The following is a 22,401-nucleotide window of genomic DNA, read 5'->3' as shown; positions in this document are numbered from 1 at the left end:
GATTAAAGGGGGCCTTTTTGCCACACTCTGGCCAACATCAAGAATTGTCATTTTACATAAATTTGAAAAATGCTTAGGTGGAAATCTTTTTCCTTTTTCACTTTCTTTAATTACTAGTGAAGTTGAGGTTTAAAAATACATTTTTTCTTTGTATTTTTTATTCTGTAAATTGTTTGTCATTTAAGCACTTGCTTTTGAGTTTACTGTTTTTTTATTGGTTTATATGTTATTTTATGCTTTATAAAATAGAATCAGATTTGTGGCAGTTTTAACTTAAAAGTTTTTATATAGAGAGAGAATTATTTTGAAGTTCTTGACCTGTGTTTTTCTTTAGGCTTTCTTCATTGCCTTTATTCTTTGAAGTATTCTCTGATTTCACTTACCTGTATTTAAAATGTTTTAATGTAACTTTTGAAATTACTTTAACCCCTTTATCTTTATTTTGATTCATGTTGAAAGGTAAGGTTCTACCTATATTTTTCTAAATTATCAACCAACTATTCTAGCACTATTTATCAAATAATTCTCTCTTTATTAACTGATCTTGATACTATTTTATTGCATACTAAATTCTAATGTGGATGAATGTCTTAGTTTCAGAGTGTCTGTTCAGTTTTATCAATGTCTTTTTTTGGGTCAAAATTTTAATGTGGCTTTATAATATTTTTATACATCTAGTAATACAAATTCCACCTTAATTCTTTCTGCTTTTCGTTTTGTCTTATTTTATTTTGATGTTTTTAGCTTTAGTTTTCTATCATTCCAAATGAATTTCAGGATCACCTTGTCAATTAAAAAACTCAGTTGTTGGAGATTTTAATTTGAATTATATTCAACCTATGAAATATTTTTAGAATGATTGATGTGTTTCTAATATTATTGCTTCCCAATAATGAACATGATACAAATTTTATTTATTTCAGTGTTTTTTTTACAGTAAAGTTTTGACATTTTCCTATTATAGACTGTGATATTTCTTTCTAAAGATAGTTTTAAGCATTTCTACATATGTAATTTTTAGATTGCTATTGTGAATGATATATTTTTCTTTTGTTTTCTAACCAGGTATTGGTACCCAGGAAATTTCTGTTATTCTTGTATGTTTATTTTGAATATGGCCACTCTATGAATTTTTGGTGAATTCTAACAGTTGTTTTTTTGTTAAATAAGATAATTTTACAGTCGGTTCTATATCCAACAGTCCTACACTGTATCAGAGTAAATAAGGATTAAGCTTTGAAGTGCTCTTGCAAGGTTTTGTTTTTTTTTTCCCCTAGAGTAGAAATAAACCTTTTACTTTTTGTCTGCTTTTGCTTTAGTCATTCCATCTAAGTGATCCTCTGATGCCATTTCTTTGGAACCTAAAATTTTGCCTTTGTACCCTTATTATTTCTTATGATAATAACTTTTCTGCAGCTTAACTACCAGTCTCTACTGCTTGGGGGCGTTTTGTCTTGTCATTGCAAATACTGTGCAGGCTATCTTCAGCTGGGTTCTTTTTCTTAGTTCTTAATTCTAAACAAATAATATGGTTTTCTCATCAGTCTCAAATACCTTCTTTGCTGTAGCCCTAGTGTTATTGTGCCCAGAAATGGTATCAAGAGTCTTATAAATTTTTAATAAAATTTTAGACCACTTGGTCCCTCAATTTAGTGCTTTTGTTGAATACCCTCAATGCTACAAGGCAGGTGCATGATGTGGAGGCACCGGGGGGCAACCTCACCACTGGCCAGAGCACATGTGAGCCTCCTCTGATGTTCCCCACACATGTGAGTTTTCCCCTCGCTTGGTGGTTATCGGGTTGAAATCCCATCTCTTCTGAACGCATCTTTTTCAGGGCTCACATTTTATGTAAGCATTTACAAAAAACAAAACAAAACAAAACAAAACAAACCCATGAGCATCTTTCTACTCCCAAGGAGAAAAAAAAATCTTGTTAGCGTTCAGTGAGGACTTCCTGATTTATATGTTGTTATGGCATTATAGGACTGTGCAATCCTAGGAACATGAAGGGCTGAATTATAAATGCCTTCACAGTCGTTGTTTAGATATAGCAGTTTCTTTGGTAAGGTTTTGTGAGGCTATTTCTGAAAATTATTTGATTCACTCTTAGCCAGTATCCCTGAGGACAGTGGAAAATTACAACTATTTAAAATATAATTTAGGGCATACATATAGCATGTGCAAATACATGTACACACACACACACCTTATCGTTGATCCAGGATTTCAGTGTCTAAAAAAATGAAGTAATAGTTGAAATAGCACTTAACATTTAAAGTTACATGTTTTGTTTGAGGACATCCTGATAATTACCTCAGTTCTCTACAGTGCTAATTTTAGGAAATTCCATAGTTAAAAAGGATTGTATTAATTATGACATTTTTGTTTAAAGGGTCTTTAAAGTTATTAAGCATACAATTGGTTTCTTTTGTTTTGCATGTGTGTGACATAAGAAAAATTATTTTGAATATTTGTTTATATTTATTTTTATATATCCTATTCCATCTATGAAAAAATTTTCTTTTTGGTATAGTTATTTTAATATGCAAGTTGTGAATGTAGTTAGCTTAAATTATGAAAGAATAATTTCCTCTGAAACTAGGATGTATATGAACTCAAGATACATCGTTATTAGTTTCCAAATGTATTATTAGGCTCAACTCTTATGCCTGATATTAATTCATTATATTTAAAATGAAATTTAACATGTTGTATGTAGTTCCGTAATCACCCTTAAAAACTTTGTTTTAAGAAGTAATATTTTATTCATAATTTAGAATTAAGAGAAAATGGGAACTTCTTTTAGAAGACTGAAATCAAATATAATGTTTAAAATAGTTTATATATGCTGTTCTGCTGTTAAGATATGAAAGGAATGTCAAAGCGCTGTCAGCAGACACTAAACCACCAAAGTGCCGCAATCGAGGATCATATGTTTATAGTGCATAAATTTAGAAAATTATTGCTAAAACCCAGAAGCAACAGGAAAGAAAAGTTGTCAGATTCATTAGTTAACATTCTGCTTGTACTTTTGGTCATGACTAAGCATTTGTTTATTTTGAGGGAAATGATTTTTTATTAAAATTGTTAGGACCCATTTCAAAGGGAGAATGTTATAATATTAAAATTGAATATTCCCTGCCTTGTTTCACAGCAGGTTTCTGGACCAAAGTTAATGCTTTCCTTTCTAGGCATCTGGAATGATGAACTAGCATTTTATCGAAAATAATCAATGACCAACCTTTCTAAGATTAAGTGTGAATGAACTTGTGATGTATGATTTTGATTCTTTTCAACCCCCCTACTTTGGTTTTAGTCACATTTTCTTCTTAACTTTGATTTAGATATAGTATTAATCTGAAATTTTGCCTTTTTTCCTGAAATAGTTCTAAATTCTTTCATTAGAATAACTACTGGGTATTGTAAAGTACTGCTCATCCCAAGTCACGACCAGATTCTTCTTTGTGCTTGATCCAGCGTTTCAAAATCAGTTCACATCAAAACGCTCAGGGTTGCCCACATCAGTGAAGCTCCAAACTTTGTTTTGATTATTCCCATTTGTGGGGAAATTTTCTTACATATGGAAATACAGGAAACATAATTGGGAGTCCCTCAAAACTTACTGATCTAATATGTAATAGAGACATTTCTGAAATGTCTTTTTCCCGATTTTCTGTGTTTCTACAAGGGGCTTGAGAGTTGCTGTAAACATTTCAAATGATATTTTTAGACAGACCCAGATAGCTGGATTTGCCTTTCAACGGACCTATTTAATTAGCAAAATTAAATTTCTTCATTAAGAAAAGAATGCCTGTTGATAGCCCTTTGGTTTTAATAATTGGTGGATGTCCTTGAAAGGTGCCATGTTCTTGGCTATATTAATGACATACAAGTTATGAAACCATTAAAATCCACATCAATCTTCATTTTTAAGAGTTAGATTCCCAAGTAATCTAAGATGGGGGATGTAGTTGATGTGCCTGAAAAGAATAGACTAGGCAAGCACTTCCCTTGCTAGGCAGTGTAATGAGCTAATTTCAAGCCAACAGATTCTTAAGGGCAGAGAATTACTGTGCATTTTCAATTTGCATCTTGAATAGGTCAGAATGCCATGGTAATAATTCATTGTGATAATGATTTCTTCAAATAAATCTATTATTTTTTTTTTTACAGTGTTGAAAGTATGTTAGGCCCAAATCTGTTACCCACTTTTGATCTCCACCAGGAGCAGCCAGTCCAGACTAAAGAACTCATGTTATATTTGAAAAGGCATGAGTATTGCCTAAATACAAATAAAGTCCTTCCTTCACTCTCATTTTTAGAGGCGGCTGAGGCCTTATCATTTTGAAGGAAACATTGGCTTTATAAGCTCAATTTCCTCCTATATTTTATTTAGTATAGTATCACCCCCATGTCTGCAGATCACAGTATAACACACTCTATGCTCTACGGGTTAAAAATTTCAGCTCATCATCTGAAAAGTTGTGATTCATGCTGAATAGAGCTGGTTCTCCACAATACTTTTCATAAATGCCATGGAGACATTTGCCTCCAAGACCCAGGATGGGGACTCAGCAGCCTTTCCAACCATGTGAAACTCTCTTGTTCACTGTCTTACATGGGGCCTAGTGATGATCCAAGAAGCAGCTGTTATTCTTCCATCTCTATATGACTTTTTCTTAAAGCTTTCTATCGACTTAAAATTTTAAAAACATGATATGTATTTATACCTTTATTTAATAGCCCTTCCAAGAATTCTGGCACCAAGATTGAAGGGGGTTTGGCATAAATTCTTTTGCCTGGAAATCAGTAGATATGGAGATAGAGATAGTTAAGTCGCAGATATTCTTGAGCCTGTCTATTTATATTAAAAGGAAGACCATTAACACCCACAAGTAGTATCTAACAGATACCAGGCCAGCTGTAAATTTGGCTATGGTCTTAATTTTAATAATGTGACCTAATTTCCACATCACATAAGGCCGACAGTGGCGCAGTCTAGATCCAGGCATGTCTTTTACCTAGACTTTCTGAACCTCCAAACATCCCATGAGTCCTTTGACCATACTCACATATTAGGGTGAATTGACTACAAACCCATCTAATTTCACCCAGTGTTGAAAAATGGCTTTAGATTATTCTCTTTTCTTTAAGGAACTAAAATAGAAAATATGCACACATACCTATCATTAGCCAATTGTGCTTTCTCTATAATCCTATCAGGGAGGTTTTTACGGAAGTATGTAGTATCTTGTTGGTGAAAATTAAATAAACCCATTGACTTAGCTGTATAATGAGCCTCATTTCAGCAATGCATATATAAAATCATCTTAATAAAAACACAAATGAATAATGTCTTCCCTTTGTCATTTTGTAGGTTTTGCTGTTCCTAGAGAGGCTAATTCATCTGCCCATAGATGTAAGACGAAGGGCTAGATTTAGAATCTAGGTTTCACAACTAGTAATCCTGTACTCACTAAAAAAATAAGGACAATAAGAATAGTAAGAATAAAAATAACTAATGTAAACCACAGCAGCTAACTGCAAGCTCTTTATGAACTTTTATACACCAAAGTCAGGAAAGGAATTTTAACTCTAGTCTGAAACAAGCAATCCAAATATATTTATTAATTTGTTTTGAGTCTTTCTATCTGCTTTTTACACAATTCATTAATTCTTTTTTAAAGATTGTAATGATATTGGCTGAATAGTTCAATACATGCCATAAAAAGGTTTTTAGCTACTGTAAAATAATGGTATTATAGTATAAAATTGGAAGAGAGGTTAACATGAAGCTTTCTTCTTAGCTATTTAAAAACTACATTTCAGTGCTTTTTTTTTTGGTCAAAAAAGTAATGAGTTAATTCTCATTATCACAAATAGAAGTAAGTATAGGGAGTAGTTACTTTCTTTTAAAATAGGATATCTGCTCTACACTTTTAAAGTGGAGATTAGGAAATTTATTCATTACCTCAGTTTAAAATAAAATTATTAGATGAATAAACTCCTAAAAGTATATTAGCTCAGGATTCTCCTTCAGATTAATTTAATTATACTGAAAAATCTCAATAATCTATTATAATGAAACCCAGAGTACATAATAAGCAAAAATAAATGTTTTCTGAGAAATACTGGTAAAAGGGAGTAAACCAATACCGGATAATATGTTAATTGTCATATATTTTTCATAAGTTCTTTTGCATAGTTGAGTTTATTTCTTAAATAAGGAAATCTTAGATTTAAGAACATGAGAGCAAATTTTCCCCTTCATCCTCATGCTTAAATAATATGTTACAAGCAAAAATATTATTTTTAAAATGATTATTTTGTCATAAGCAAAAAATTTATTTTATTTATACTAATTTCTGAATTTTTTCTACTAAATCATTGCAAAGACTGTCTACCTTCTAACAGTAGTATTAATTTTTCTAAGCATGCATGATTCATTTGACCCCACAGTAGCTCTAGCTTGCTTGCCTTGTTTTTTTCCCCGAAATTAAAAAAAGTGCATAAAAACATAGTAAACATCTGTTCTACATAGCAAGACAGCAGAACAACTTAAGTCCTAACAAATTGTTAATGTTTTATTATTTCACATGTGGATTTTAGAGATACATACATATATGACTTCTCTGGACTTTCTATGTTGAATGTGCACTGTTGTTAAATTACTTGTTTTTTCCCTGCCTGCTCTTTGAAGAAGTCATTTAGGAATAATGGGAAACAAGGGGTAGGCAAAACATCACAGTGCAGTGTTATTTCTATCTGTCTGGGAATATTTCAGCCAAAAGTTTATTTTGGGAAAAAAAAAGCCCTATCACACTCTCACACACACAAAACCACAAATACTTTGGCTGCAAATTATTCTGCAGTGTTGTTGCTGTGTTGTTGCCTGTGTCTGTTCTCGTGTGTGAAGCTGCCACCCACCCATGCATGTGTTTGCAGATCCTTGTCTGTGTGCTTGTTCATGAATTAGCTCATCCTCCTCCTGGTTTAGGTTAAATTTATTCAAGAGAACCAGAATTTATGGGTATAACTGTTAGCTGGAAAGCCCTTCCTCCCTTCTAAGTCTTCCTTTCAAAGTACATCTTCTGCTGAAATTTCTCAGTGGGATGAAATGTCGATCAGTCAACCAGTCTCTTCTGTGTTACCTGGCTTTACATATGGCCTTGATGGTTCTTGGAAAATAATTGAATATTGCGTTGCTTCAGTTTCTCTGCACTGGAAGTGAAAGCATGTGGGATGAATTCCCTCCTGAACTATGAGGAGTTGAACTGTCTTAGTTCTGCTTGCCAGATGACCTGGAATAAAGACATCACAGTGTCTAACCCCACACAGCCCCTTCTTTTTGGTGGAAAGAGAAGCCAAAAGTAGCAGCAATATTTAATGGAACAAAATATCAATAATGAAAAGAAACTTCCCTGTGAAATTGTAGTATAATTTAAATTCAACATTATTCTAAGGTAGCTGCAATGTGTGATTTTTTCCATTTTGCCTTTGCACTGACAGTATACCCATAATTCTTGGTGGTTATTTTCTCTCCAAAGTTAATTTCTGGGCCATTGGTGACTGCACTACCTATTGTTCTAAATTGTTGTCTTAACTACCTTCTTTAAAAATGTAATGTTGAAGGCACATAATATTGAAGATGACTCCAGGATGAACCCTGAGTTCGCAGACCGAATGAAACAACTTGATAAAGAGGCATCTTACTACCGCAACGAGTGTGGCAAGGCCCAGGCGGAAGTTGACCGGTTGCTGGAGATCCTCAAGGAGGTGGAGAATGAAAAGAATGACAAGGATAAGAAGATCGCGGAACTTGAGAGGTAAATTTTTACAGTCGTGCAAATTGTCAGCAGTGAGTGAACACGGATTGCTTGGTTGTCTGTCTTTGGCTGTGGTGGATTTGCAGTGTAAGTTCATATTACCAGTTGGAAACAAGTTAGGGATGGGGAATATGGCCTGTTAGGCATGATGTCGTGTTTCTGTGGGACACTCAGAAGGCAACTGGCTTATCTTTTGAGGGATTAGGTACCTCTTCAGTGTTTAAGAAAACGATGGTCAACTTTTTTGAGTGATTTCCATGATCTAGCATTCTTGCCAGCCATGTGTGTAAGAAATTGAGCCTTTGATTTCCCGAAACCTGAGTTCTTCCCCATCAAAGGCAAACATTTGTGGTTTAGGTTTGCCTTGAGCACAAAAATATGGAAGAATATAGTTGGGAATTCTTCATTCAAGATAGGGGAAGGGGGAGGAGCTCATATTCTTTGGATGTCTTTTGAGACACCACAGCAGATTCATGTCGGAGGTCTATCTTTCGAGAAGACCTTACAGCACATGGTAAATATACTTGAATAGGGCCTATGTGATAGCAAATTATGCTAAAGACAAAGAAGATCATATCAGGGTTTCAGAGAATTTAGATAAATCATATCCATTTGTATTTATGTACAGTATGGACTCTAAAAATAAGCTTGCTATTAATGCTTTTTTCTATACTTCATGTGAGGAGAAACTTTCTGAATAATCTTACGTAACTCCATAACCTCTGAGAATTTCTTATTGCTTCAGCAATAAAGCAGAATTTGTCTTTCCTAGATTTAGTCCATATGGAAGAGATCAGAAAATTTTGAATAAATCAGTGAATGTTTGCCAGCTTTGATCAAGACACTTGTGAGGCCCTAAAGGTCTTCAAGACAAATGCAAAGTAGCTCTCTGCGGTCTTGTGGAAAAATCATGGGCTTTAATGACAGAAAGACCTGGGTTCAAATTTTACCTCTGCTTTATGCCAGCTGTGTGGCTTTGAATCTTGTTAGAAGTGAATTTCTAACAATCTATTAAAATGTATCACGCTTTGCAAACACCTGGTCCCTGCATAGGGTGGGACACTTATATCATTATGAGAAGTCGAATGCTAAAACAAATACATTCTCAATATTAATTGGCTCTATATTAAATGAATAGGTTAATTTCCAATAAAATTTCAACAGTATTTTGGAATATAATATTTAATACAAATTCTCAATTAATATTTCTTTTCATAATCTTAGCATTAGTTTGGTGATAATCTGATTTTTATTCTCTGTGATCAATTTTAGCGATAAAGTCAAGGATTTCTTTTTTCCTGAGGTAACTATACAAATTAAAATCCTTGAAAGTTTTAGTTTTAAAATGTGAGAATGTTCTGCCCGTCTACTGATTCTTAAAAAACTGAGAACCCTGTTGATTTTAGATGTATCTACTTTCCAGGATGAAAATTTTTCTTAAAAAGCTAGCATGAGAACACAGGGAAGTTATGATCATATCTCTCCTGTTGGTGTGAGAACTGAGACTGTGGAAAGTTGAATGACACATTCTGGAGATTGTGCCTGTGGTCAAAGAGATGCGAAACTGTGACGTAGGTTTCCTGACTCCTGCTCCACTGCTCTGCGAAGTAGTGAGCCGTACAGAGGAAGCTATAGTTAATGATGCTGATAATATTAACAGTAATTATACCCATAATAATAGAATATATATACTCTGTGCTCACAGTGTACCAGGTACTCTGCTAAACACTTGACCTGCAATACTATTTATCATTTAATCTTATCCACAACACAGAAATTACCATTATCCCCTTTTTATGGATGAGAAACTATGACTTACACAGATTTAAGTGACTTCCTCCAGGGTGCAGAGCTCATAAGAATCAAAGTCAGGATTTGAACCCAGGGCTGACAGATGAGCCACTGAGAACCATCCATGGGCTGGAAGAAAGAAGCTAGTCCAGTAGCACTAAACACTCATGCCACCAGCAGAGAACCCTCCCCGACCAGGCAGTGCTGTTGGGCCACAGGAGATCTGCCTCTTCTTTATGAGCTTTCACGAGGGAAAGTGATGTGCCCCACATTTAGCAGGCATTTTTCTGCACTAAACCAGTGCTCCAGAACTGCAATTGAAAGTCAGGATCAGCTACTATAAACATTTACCTATAAATAGCTTAATTGGCTCGTTGAACAAACAGGTCTTAGCTGGACACTATTGCCATTAAATCATCAAGAATATTCACATTTTTATTTCTTCAATATGGAATGCATTAAAGCAGCAGTGATTTTACAGGCATTTATCTTTATGTACTTTCTGCACATTTTCTTTATCTCTGCCTTTGCCTCTCCTTAAAACTGATGCCTCCCAGGCACTGTAATTCATAAAACGTGTGCTGGGACCTGACTTTGTCCCAGTTCTCTGCCTGCCTGTATCTTGGGTCCAGCAGCAGAAAGTAGTCTGGGAAATGTCTGAGCCCTAGTTCCAGCCCGGGTCCCTAAGGAGGTGGGGGTGGAGATACAGAGGGGAAATTGCTTGGGAAAAGGAGGGCTCAGCCTTGGCCTGCCTTTCTGAAGCATTATCTACTGGGCTACATGTGTATTCCGACCAGAACATCTTCCTCGAGTTGTCAGGCAGCCTTTTCAAATGGGGCAGTATCGCCATATGCTGGCTTAAACTACACAATTCATACCTCATAATGTTGGGAACTAAAGATTTCTTAGCCATGTGACATATATCCCCATTATGGAGACATGGAGAAGTGTTTGCAATTAAGTTTGTGATTTGGAAAACCCAAATATTGAACTTGAAATAAATTTGTGGTCTCTGGTTTGTAATGTGACCTGCCAGAGTGAAAAGAAATCTTTTAAAAGCAGCAAGTGTTCAAAAATATTCCAGAACTTCAGTCATACGCAACAAAAGGTGCAGGGTTAGGAATAACTCAGAGGACCCTGACAGTGGCCCATTTCTCTCTCAGAGGGCGGGTTTGTGTGTATGTTCTATTCTGTTAATCTTCCCATTTTTGAGTTTCTCCCCAATGTATACATTCCAAATAGCACATGGCTGGTGTTTACATTTACCTCTTAAATTCCACGTGAATGATGTTTTTCATCAGCCATTAAAGATTTTTCTTTTTAAAGTGCATTTTGTTCTAGTGTGGTCCCATGTGCAGTTTTGCCTGTAAACTCTGGCACTTGAAGCGGATGGCCCAGTGGGGAGCTTCTGCCTTGGACTGCAGGCCACTCTTGCAGGGGGAGTTTGCTCCAGGGTTCGTGGTGGGCCTTGAGTAAGTCCCTGAGAGTTGGTCCAAATCAGGCTGAAGTCTTTATTCCATCCCCAGTGTCAGAGGTCATGTATATTACATAACCAAGAGAGTAATTAAACCTCAGAAGCAGTGAAATATGTGATGCTTCTGTCTCAGTGCTCATCAAGGCCTCTGAGTTTTATTTAGTTTCAGGATTAATCTTTTGGTGCCTTAGGGGAAAGAGAGGTTAAGAGAGTCTGTTAAATAAGACCTACTGCCACTCGATTTCTCACATCCTATGCAAGGGAAGGAATCAGTCCAATGACCTTTCCTATAATTATCTTAAACATATTAGGGATTTTGTAGGTATTTGTCTAGAGGATGGGGAATGCCCAAATTGAGCCCTCAGTCAGATCTCTCCCCACTATGGAGAGGAGGGTGGGTCCTCTTATGGGTTCTACCCATAAGACATAACATCAGAATCGAAAACCAGGTTCCACTTAATTATCTGCATCAGGGACTAATACTACCAGACATTTGGACTTTGAGAAATCATTTTAGATGCCTAAAAGAGCCTTATCTAAGGTTGAGAAAGAGATCATTATTTTTTTTCTCTGATATGCTCAATAATGTGCTGACATAATTTCTTTGATGCCTTTCAGGACTCTCTTCAAAGCGTAAACATAAGTTTTATTTTTATTTTTAAATTATAATATGTTCTAGAAGTTTCATGGTATGTGGAAGAAACTTGATGCTAGTTTTATTTGTTTTGATATAAACTCTTCTTGCTGAGTAATTTCCACTTATATTTTTTAAAGTATTTGAAGGAATTTCTTGAAAACAAGCGACAGATGGTTATATACCATCCATAGCAACCTTTTGGGGAGGGTCATGGATGTCACAGACACCTTTAAGAATTTTATGAAAACTAAGAACCCTTGGAAGAGGCAACTTAATGTTAAATGTGTGCTTGCTGTTTCAGTTTAGGATTCCCTAAGGCTTGGCCACGGACCTCGGTTTAATTGCCTCTGATCCAGAAGGATTTGAAATGGCAGCTGGTGCTAGTGTTGCCAAAGTCCCCGCAATCACCATGGTCTGACCTAACTCTCATTTTTGATCAGTTGAGCATTGGTGATCACAAAACACTCTGCCAGGGGGATTTCAGATACGAGGGATTATCAAATCAACACTTTCACCATGTGTTTAATCTTAAATTTTCTCTTTCAGTTTTATTATTATAGTCGACACTGTTTTCATTTGAAATGTCCCAGTTTAAGCTTTATCCTAAGGATTTATTTTATTTTGTTTTGTTTTTCCTTCTTGTATGAAATACTTAAAACTTTCTTATAGTATGGAACAGTGGGGTCACACTGAGTGGATAGCTGATAAAGTATTTGTTTATCCACTTTGTATTTGCAAAGGGCATTTTATAAGTTAACAAAATGAATGTCCACTATGTGCTCCTTTGGTAGCCCGGAAGATGAGTATGATTTTTTTTGTTTCTGATTTTATTTTTTGCTTGGCGTTAAGACTACTGTTTCGACTGATTAGAAGAGCATGTTAGATATTTTTGTACAAATAAGTTATCAAACATCTGGATATTTTCAGTGATGAAGTCAGAACCTCATTTTCACAACTGAAAAAAATTACTCTCAGCTTTGGAAGTTCCTCTGTCCTTGCCTGGGAGGCTGATGGGCAGGTGGCACCCCACCAAAAGCCCTCCTCACTGGGCCTTTGATCATTGTTAGGTACAGCGCTCTGTAAGCATCTAAAATGGAAATCTTTGAACCAAAAGCCAAATTGCTCAGCTCCTTTTGGTTTTTAGGGATGAAGGAAAAATATCTCATAGGATATAACTATCCAACTTACTGGTTCAAATAAAAATCCTTCTGACATCCATGCTTGCTGCCAGGTCTAATACCTTAGTAATTTCCATTTCAGTTTATTAAATAATAAAATTTTATATGCACACAGATAGGAATTTTATTCTTCCAGAGAAGGGCTAATGTTGTCATTGCACTGTGGGAGCACACCTCTGGTTCACATCAGCGCTTGTTGTAATTATGCGTATGAGAGCAAATACCCGTTCCTTAGGTATGATATTTAATATAACGGCTTACAGCATGTGCCCAGGGCTTTTGGGGGGTGATAGCAGATAAAAGTTTGCTTCGTTTGGTTATAAACCTGCTAATATAACATCTGTTGGCTGTATGTTTAAAACTAATGCGTTTCCTTCCTTTTATTCTCTTTTGCTATCCCTTTTCCTTTCTGCTTATCCTCCAAATTGCTGCTTTCACCCTTGCTCCAATCAGCTTGACTCTCAGGTCAGTACTTTCAGTTTTTCTTCTAACTGCCTTTCCCTCCTAAGCTCAATTTATTGCTTGCACTTGTTTAACAAACACATTTCTGAAATGGTTTTCCTCTGGCCGCCGCGTTCTTTTTTTTCCCATTTCATCCCATGCCTAGGGAAGGTTTATTTTATCAGAAGGCTGTATAGGTGGGAAAAGGCAAAGAAGAAGTTGGAAATAAGCCACCATTGGATTACTTGATTAATTCTATTCCTGGATTATAAAATCAGTAAGAGAAAGCACCGTGATAACTCCCCAATGCATTTCTCCCGAGCCGCCCAGAAAATTGACTGCATGATGATACAACATGTAGCTGTGGCAAAAACAAAATGCAGGATGCTAAATTTAACCTAGGAGAACAAAAGATCTGCCTGTGACACAGCAACTTAAAAGCTAAATTTAATAGCGCAAATCGTTCAGACTTTTCGCTTAATAAATCACTGTGTTTTGAAAGATTTATAATACTTTTTTTAAAGTCACTTTTGAAAATTATCAGTGTGTTGGTAACATATTGTACACACATGTTATTTCCTGACATTGTTTTGGTTTTAACTTTCTAACTTCATTTTTATTAGCCATAAGACATACTTTAATTACCTAGGGCATAGCATATGGAACCAAGTGTAAAACTAGATTCATTGTTGACTGTGCGTACCCTGATATTAAGAAGTGAAATGGACATTTTGTTTGAAAAATGTATCCTAGGTTTGATTCCTCTTAATGTAGGAGGCCCAAGCCAACAATTTCTTCTGCCTTAAGTCAAAGAAGGCTTCTCTTTCTAATAACATACAGTGTAATATGTAGTGATTTCTTTAACATTCAATCAGTGAGTTTCCTAAAGGACATTCATTCTGTGATTTGAGGCTATCTAAACTTCAATAAAAGAAAGCTTCAAATCAAAGTGGTAGTCAATATAGTTGTTATTTTGAGAGGTAAGATATATTATTTTCTTCTCTTTTTGCTGGGTCTACACCCCTTTGTTCTATCCTATCACCCAAGCCACCAGACCAGTGTATTTATTCCAGCAGCAAATAATTTCAAAAGATCTCCTGCTCACATACTGGTTTGTCCCCCTGCTGGCTCCTAATTCCAGTGGCTTGTAGTCCTTGGCTACTTCTCTGCACTTCCCACATACCACACTGGGTATCCTACAAGAACTGCTCAAACTTCACACTGAAGGAAACCCCATTCTCAAAAGTTTCCCAAACAGAGGTCTGATCAGAGACTAAAAGTATGACCCTGGAGAACTGCTCTCACCAAGAACCCAATGACTGTTCATTCACTTTCTGGAATAGAACAAATCTGGTGCCTCTGTGTGTAGAAACACAGACTTCACGATGGCGGGGGGCAGGGGTTTGTCTACATGCATCCAAACCTTTCCTCCAAGTTTTGGATCCACTCATTCAATGAAACTGTAAGCTTTTCTCCTTGCCTGTCTTTTTTGTTTTCTGTCTCCTTTTGCCTTTCCTATGCTGCCCCTAACCTGTACCTCTTAATATTGAAGCCCTTGAGACCAGGGACCCCTTTTGCTCTTGTACCTCGGGCCCCCTGCTGGGGCCTTAAGTTTTTTTCTCCGTCTTCTACTGTGTTTTTTATGCTCCAGGAGCTTTATTGGGTAGTAGTTCGTTCTTTCCTATTTCATGGTGAATCTGGCTTTCAGAAGACAGGGTGCAGGGTTAAGGCTGGGAGAGATTATGGGTAGTCAGGGGTTCTTCGGACAAGGGGCAGGGTGTGCTGAGTTTGGTAAAATGTACATGCCAAATCTAGTTGAGTGGACTAGAGGGGTTAAATCGAGGTTCGGATCATTCCAGTTTCGTTAACCTGTTGCCCCAAATGAACACGATAGGGAAAATGTGCAATCAGTGTGAATAATCTCTGATTGTATTTTTGGTGTGGGAGGAATTGGGCAGCCCTGCCCTCCTGGAAACAAAAAAGTCTATAGAGTCCTGGAAGCTTTCTTGAGCTTTGACAAGCTTCCAGAGTTAACTATGCTTTTTTCCCCAACCACTTCCAGGTTTACCAGTTAAAATAAAATGAAATGTAATAATTGAATTGAATGTAAGATCTCTGGCCCATATGCTTTCTTTATATGGCTTACAGTTGAGATACATACACGTGTGTGTTTGCATACATATGTGCCTATGTATATACACATATCATGTATTTAAGAAAAATGATGTCCAGTCTTTCTTACTGTAGAAATTTATGGTCTGCCCTGCACATCCCCACCTCCCAGTCTGAAGTTGAAAACTTCACTAAGTCCTGGGGCTTTTCTGTGTGCTGTGGACTCTGCAGGAAGTTCTCCCCTCCAACTATTTTAGATGACTTCATTTCCTTTTCAAACTCTATGTGGACTCTCATGCTTAAATTCAGTGGACATAGATTAAGCATTGGGTTCAGGAAAATGCAAATGTCGTATTCTAAACCTGTTCATATCTCCACTCCAGTAAACTCCACTTCTGTCAGGAATCTCTTTGTACACAAACCAGTGGGAAGATGGGGCAGTTTAACACGATCTCTGCATTGCGCTCAGGGGGGAGGGTTTACGTGCAACTTGCTCATTTCTAGGTACTATTTGTGAGATTAGCGTGTGACTTATGACAGATGAGGTTATCTCCATAAACGTACACAGTAATTGACTAAACAAGGAAAACATACCCTTTGAGATTTAGTTCAAAATTCTGCCAGAGAATCAACGAAATAGAACTAGAAGGCTTGGCCCTCTCCCGGGCGGCCCTCCCAGCCTCCAGCTCACTTTGGATCCTCGATTAGAAATTTCCTTGTTTGGGCCTCAGTGTCCCCTCTTGGAGAGGAGGGAGCCATCTTTGGCGCAAGGCTCCTGGGATCCTCCCTACACGTGGGCATCACATGTCTGATGAAGGGGCTGTCGGTGATGGACCGAGTACACCGCCCTGCAAGCAGGCTCAAGCTGATGGCTGGCGCCTGGCAGCAGGCGTGAGCTCATTATTATAGAGTCACTTCAAACACTTCTACCAAAATAAACTCTTTGTGATGTTTCCCCAAAGCTGAACACTGTGCTCTCAATCCCTCATTCTTCTAGCAAAAGATGAAGTCACTCCTCCCAGACCTCAGAGGCCTGTTGCCCAAAGAAATAATGAAAAACACCTTTCCCAGAGCATCTTTTTATCGTTCTGCAATTTTCTCTTTGCTGGGGTCAGTTCTTTGCCCCATTCCCTCTACAAATACATAGTGAGCACCTACTGTGTGCTAGGCTGGGCACTATTTGATGGCCCCACATTTACAAATACCTGTTGAAAAATTGACCAAACTGTTTAAGAAATGCTGCATATTACATTCTTCCTTTTAATATTCATGATGCAGGTTGATAATAATAAAAACAATAACTGAAATAACAGCAGTAGCAGCAGCAACAGTAATACAATTGATGCTAAGTGCCAGCACTGAATTAATCACGTTTTCTGCAGTATTTACTTCTCACAATAACTGAGGTTGGACTGTCATTTCTTTCATATTGGGGAAGAGAAAACTAAAGTTCATAAAAGCTGAGTATTTTGCTCAAGTTAATGCAGCTAGTAAGTGAAGTGGTTGGGTTTTTCCCCCCAAAGTTAATCCTTTCTGATTTACAAATTGAATCTTTTATGACTTCTGCTCCAATGGCATAGTAAAAGCTCTGAGAAGGTCTGCAGTGATGAAACCTGTGCGATTTTGTTCAATCCTTGGTTTCCCAAATGTGGCTTTCCATGAAGTGCTTTGGGGAAAAACTGTCCTGCTTGCTGTGCAGCCGGCCTCTCCCTTCACTCTGAGATTCACCTCCTTTCTTCCCATCCTGCCCCTCCAGGTCCAGTGCAGGGGTTGCCTCTTCCACCACGCCTTCCCTGACCCCACCAGCCTGGCCTCTAGCTCCACACACTGGAGCTGGCAGTCATGTTCTTGAATGTTGTTGAATACATGATGAAGGAAGAAGTACCCATTAGCTCTGTCTCACCTCTCTTGCCCTTTTCTCAGTGGGATATCTAGCTTCAGATGGGAAGCCCTGAGAAAAGACATAATTAATTTTCTATCAGGCCTGGATGCTTGAAAGTTCAAGAAAAATAAAGACAGAAAAAAAAAAAGGAGTATTTCCATATTAACTTCTGTCACTTTCTCTCCTTACTTCCTCTTTTTCCTCCCTCTCTCTCTCTCTTTTTCCCTCTCTCTTCTTCCCTTTCTCCCTCTCTCTTCCTCTCTTCCTCTCCTCCCTCATCTTCCCTTCCTCCTTGACTATTCACTGAAATCCTTCTCCATTCTGTGCAGGGTAGGTGTTGGGGATATAGCAATAAAACAGACATGACCCCTCCCCTCACTGAATTCAAAGACCAGCACTTCCTATAAGGAAGGATTTGGCCACTAAGAAAAATAATTTGTATCATTTATACTAATAACGGGAAAACCTGGGTTTCAGGTGTGTTTTTTTCCCCCCTTTTCCTGTTGGGGTTGAAGGGGGTTATCCACAGGTCAGAAAATTATTTCCCTCTTTAAAGCTGCCTTATACTAATGCTAACATTTCTGGTGAAGTGTTAGAAAATTTTATGCCCAAGCAAAACTGGTAGAAAGCCAGAAATGGGCTGATTTTGCTTTGGGTGCAGATATTTTATTGGGGGTGGAAAAAAGTTGTTTTCCCTGATTTACAGCTCCTGCAAACATAAAGTGGGTTCTATATTTAGAAATGTTTTTTGGAACCTTTGAGGTACAGCCAGGGGTTGGTGCTTGCACCTTTCCAATCCTGGCCTTGGTGGCGCTTGCCATGGCTAATGTTTTGCTGAGCCAGCTCTGATTTATAGAGGAGGGTTTTATGCTCCATATTGTTTTTCTATTTAGCTTTTGCTGGTCTGGTGCTCTATCTAGATGGTGAAGATTGAAATAAAACAATTGGCATTGTAGTCAAAATGTTTTGTAGGCAGTATGTTTCTGAGGTTCCTTGGAAAAACAACAGCAGCAAAATCAAGAGATGGTCTCAGGTAGGTCTTATAAGAAGACTTGGCCCAGAATAAGAGATACTGAGTTGGTGGAGTTAGCTATTCATATGTATTTTTTTCAAAATCTTTTCTTTTCTCTCTTCCTCCTGTCTTCTTGGCTTTTGGTTGGTACTACCATATGGATGAATATCAGCAAATAGTAAATCTCTCAAGATATGTTAGCTTTTTCTGTAAATGTTGAGAAGGGGAAGGAATTTTTTAAAAAAATAGTTTCTCGGTATTATTATAAATCACTTTCTAGAAAAATAATATCTTATTTCCTTTATATGGCTTTTCTTATGAAATGTGAATTCTGTCACTTCATTACCCACAATACTAGTTCCAGTTGTGGGGAACCCTAACCATTCAATGACTGGGACTTTCTTCCATATTGGGTGAGGGTGCTTGGAGTTTCTACACTGTGTAATGTCACGTTTTTGTGAAGCCTACATTTTGGGGGGAGCCTATTTAAAAATGAGTGGGTACTATGTTTCTTTGCTGAAACTACATTGCTTCTGTATCTAACAAAAGCTTTGGGAATTTTCTCTATGGGGGCTTTTGATGATTTTAGTATTTGCCACTCTTTAATTTTACTCTAAATTCAATAAATATGACATAGACAAAAATTAATTATAATATTAAACTAAGTAAATATGAAAAATAGAAGAGAATAGGAAGCCAGAAATCAGCTGATGTTGCTTTGGGGTGCAACTATTAATATTTTATTGGGGATAGAATTTAAAAAAATTTTTTTCTAATTTACTGCTCCTGCAAACACAAAGTAGATTCTGTAGAATTATTTTTATAGCAAAAGTTTAATTCTAGAAACTATACAAATGGGTTTTGGAATGGAAATAAATTTCCCCTTGAAGAGCCTCTGTGTCTCCTTTTTCAGTCCAAGAATAGTGAGACTCATGTTTTAACTCCTGCTTGCAGAATTCAAACATGCAGACATTCTCTTCCATTTTTTTTTATTTTTTAGATTGGTAATATTGTTGATATAAGCACTTATTGGTATATACAGAGCTATATGTACAATAGTTTATACTTCACAATAATTTTTTTCAGTGAAAGGTGAAAAGTGTGTGGTTCTCACAGTGTTTTGAAGAAATGTACTATTTCTTGTGAGACTCTGCCCATTATCGTGAAGACACAATGGTGAACACGAGCAACTCTTGAGACATTTTAACCTGGGGTAGGCAGTATTGCACACAGACAACTGCTATGCAAGTTTTTACTCTAGGTCCTGGGAAAATCCCTTTTGAGAGTTTGGAGAACGTAACTACCACCTTTCTCAGATGGGAGCATGAAGTCACGGAATAGTCTCTCTGGCCTTTGGTGTTGGTCAACTGGAATATTTCTGTGGCTGAACAGATCTCGATGTGATGTGTGAGTTGAAGTGTAAGAGAGTGGTTTTAAATTTAACTTCAGACCCTCTGCTATTTAATCATATGTCAGTTTGATGGTTCCAAGGACAGCATGATATGTTGCCCCCAGATAATGACCGTGGAGAAAATGAGTTGGTTATAATAATGAATAACTGGGGAATCTTCTGATAACCTGCGATGAATGGGCCTTGGTGAGAAACACTTACTGGGTAATTGGCAGAGAGGTGTCCTATCGCCTTGCTGAGTGTGGGTGCCTTCCACCACCTCAGCGTGCAGAGCAGGGGCTTTTTAGGGATTCCTGAGCTGATAACGGAGCACTGCTCTAGGATTCCACATGTGTTTTCTCTCCTAGTCTTGGTATTACTTTATATTCATATTTCACTCATAATTCAAGTTATTTACTCTGTTACCTATTGTTCGAATATTAAATATAAAAAATTAAATAAACCATGTTCTAAGAAACATCATCATCATTGCTATAACACTTAGGACAAGGTGCTTCCTTTCTTTAAGCCTATCTGTGTGTCTGCAAAGTGGGGACAATTATAACTTATCCCTCATGGGCTCGTGGTTGGGATGCACAGCGCACTTGGAGCGCAGTCCTAGCCCGTACAGGATGGTCAGTAAGCGGCAGTGGTTGTGTTTATCATACTTTACGGTTGCAACGAAGGTTTTCCTGGCAAGAGTGACAGGTGAGAGTAGGGGATTGATGCAAGGTGGGCTGCCCCCATTGCTTTTCCACTTATAAAACACTGAGTTGCTAGAATAAAGATTCTAAACTTCTTCTCCCTAAGCCATGGAGAGATTTTTGAGGGAAAGGTTGAAAACACCATCATCCTACTGAATGCTTTTTTCCTCAGGGATATGAATGAGTAAACATAGAAAATCCAACATTCTTATCAAAAAGTAATTTTTATAAATCTGTAAACTAATTCATTCAATACTTGTTTGTCTTTTCTAAGGACTTATTGTGGATTTTCCTGGAACTAGACAGTCAGGATTCAGCTCTGCCTTTCTGTATTCACGTGTAAAAACCCTGACGTTGAGTTTAGAGGGTGGGCCAACTATCTAAGTGTGTTCCTTCATCCATGTATTTCTTTTATTCACTAACTTACTCACTTTCATCAAATAGTAATTGTATGTCTGCTCTGTAACTGGTACGTGGTGTAACTAGAACTACCCCCAGGAGCCTCATTGTGGGAGACAGAGAGAGATGAATAGTATTTATAATATGATATCTATGCAAGTGGTATAATGTCATATGCACTGTTTTGCACCTTGGCTTTTTTGTTTTTATTTTTTTGTAGCAAAATCTCTTTGAGATCTTCCCATATCCTTACCTAAAGCTTTCCATTCCTTTTTACCTCTGCATACTATTCCATTGTACCTGTCTCTGCGTGATGGACTTTTAGGTTGTTTCAAGTCTTTTCCTCTCATGCAGACTGCTGTAATTAATAACTTTGAATAGACGTAATTTCATGTATATATAAATATTAATATATCGTAGGATAAATTCCTAGATGTGGACTTGTGAGGACAATACTTTTCTAATTTTTGTAGATTTTCTAGATTCCAGTTGCCTTCTACAGAGACTAAATCATTTACAGTCCTATCAGCAATGTATAAGAGTGCCTCTTTTCCCATGAACTTGCCAGGGCAGTGTGCTTTTCAAACATTTTTTTTTTTCTTTCAAAGCGCCAGGGTCTCACTCTGTCACCCAGGCTAGAGTGCAGTGGCATGATCATAGCTCACGGCAATCTCAAAGTCCTAGGTTTGAGCAGTCCTCCTGCCGCAGCCCCCTAAAGTGCTGGAACTATAGGCATGTGCCGTCATGCTTGGCTGATTTTAAACATTTTTTGTAGAGACAGGGCCTTGCTATGTTGCCCAGGCTGGTCTCGAACTCTTGGCCTCAGATGATCCTCCTGCCTCGACCTCTCGTAGTGCTGGGATTACAGGCACCATGCTTGGCCTACTCAAACTTTTTTTTATCTTTGTTGATATGGAAGGTGAAAACCAGCATTAAATTATAGTTTTGATTTGCTTTTATTTTATTACAAGTGAAGATGGACATGTTTAAATATTTTTATACTTTGTCATTTCTTTTGCTGTTCTTTTTTTATGTATTTGTAAAAGTACTTTACATATTAGGAAAATTATGCATCTGTCTTTGTTCTGGGTTTTAAATGCTCCAGTTCATCACTGCCAGTTCATCATCACTTTTCTTTTGATTTTGCTAATAGTGGTTTTTGTTATGCAGAAAGTTTTTAAAAATTATTTTTATGCAGTCAAATGTATTAAGTCTTTGCTTTTATGTCTTCTGAATTTTGTGTCACGGTTAGAAACCCCTTCCACACTACAAGATGGTAACAACAATTGTCCTGTGGCTTCTTTTAGTATTTTTATGGTTGTGTCATAGTTCAGGCTGCTCTAATAAAATATCATAAACTGGGTGCTTTATAAACAATGGCAGAGGGTGGGAAGTTTGAGATCAAGGCATCTGGTGAGGGCCTGCTGTCTGGCTCATGGACAGAGCCTTCTCACTGTGTCCTTACAAGGTGGAGGGGGCAAACAAGCTCCCTTAGGCTTTTTTTTATAAGGGCATAATCCCATTCCTAATCACTTCCCAAAAGACCCCACCT

General features: G+C 37.2%; 1 protein-coding gene across 2 annotated transcripts in view; it reads left to right on the top strand.

The window, feature by feature from the left end:
* Positions 1-22,401, top strand: part of ERC2 (ELKS/RAB6-interacting/CAST family member 2) — an 887,395-nt gene that overhangs the window by 437,333 nt on the left and 427,661 nt on the right. For both annotated transcript variants that reach the window (XR_011233902.1, XM_069473718.1), the window contains exons 11-12: positions 7,636-7,829; positions 13,363-13,374. Coding sequence is in view for 1 of the 2 variants with exons in the window: in XM_069473718.1 (XP_069329819.1) it covers positions 7,636-7,829; positions 13,363-13,374 (206 nt within the window). In the remaining variant the exon portion in view is untranslated. The remainder of the gene's footprint in view (positions 1-7,635; positions 7,830-13,362; positions 13,375-22,401) is intronic.

Source organism: Eulemur rufifrons, chromosome 7 (assembly GCF_041146395.1).
Source record: "Eulemur rufifrons isolate Redbay chromosome 7, OSU_ERuf_1, whole genome shotgun sequence".
NCBI lineage: Eukaryota > Metazoa > Chordata > Mammalia > Primates > Lemuridae > Eulemur > Eulemur rufifrons.
This window is presented reverse-complemented; position numbering and strand designations above follow the sequence as displayed.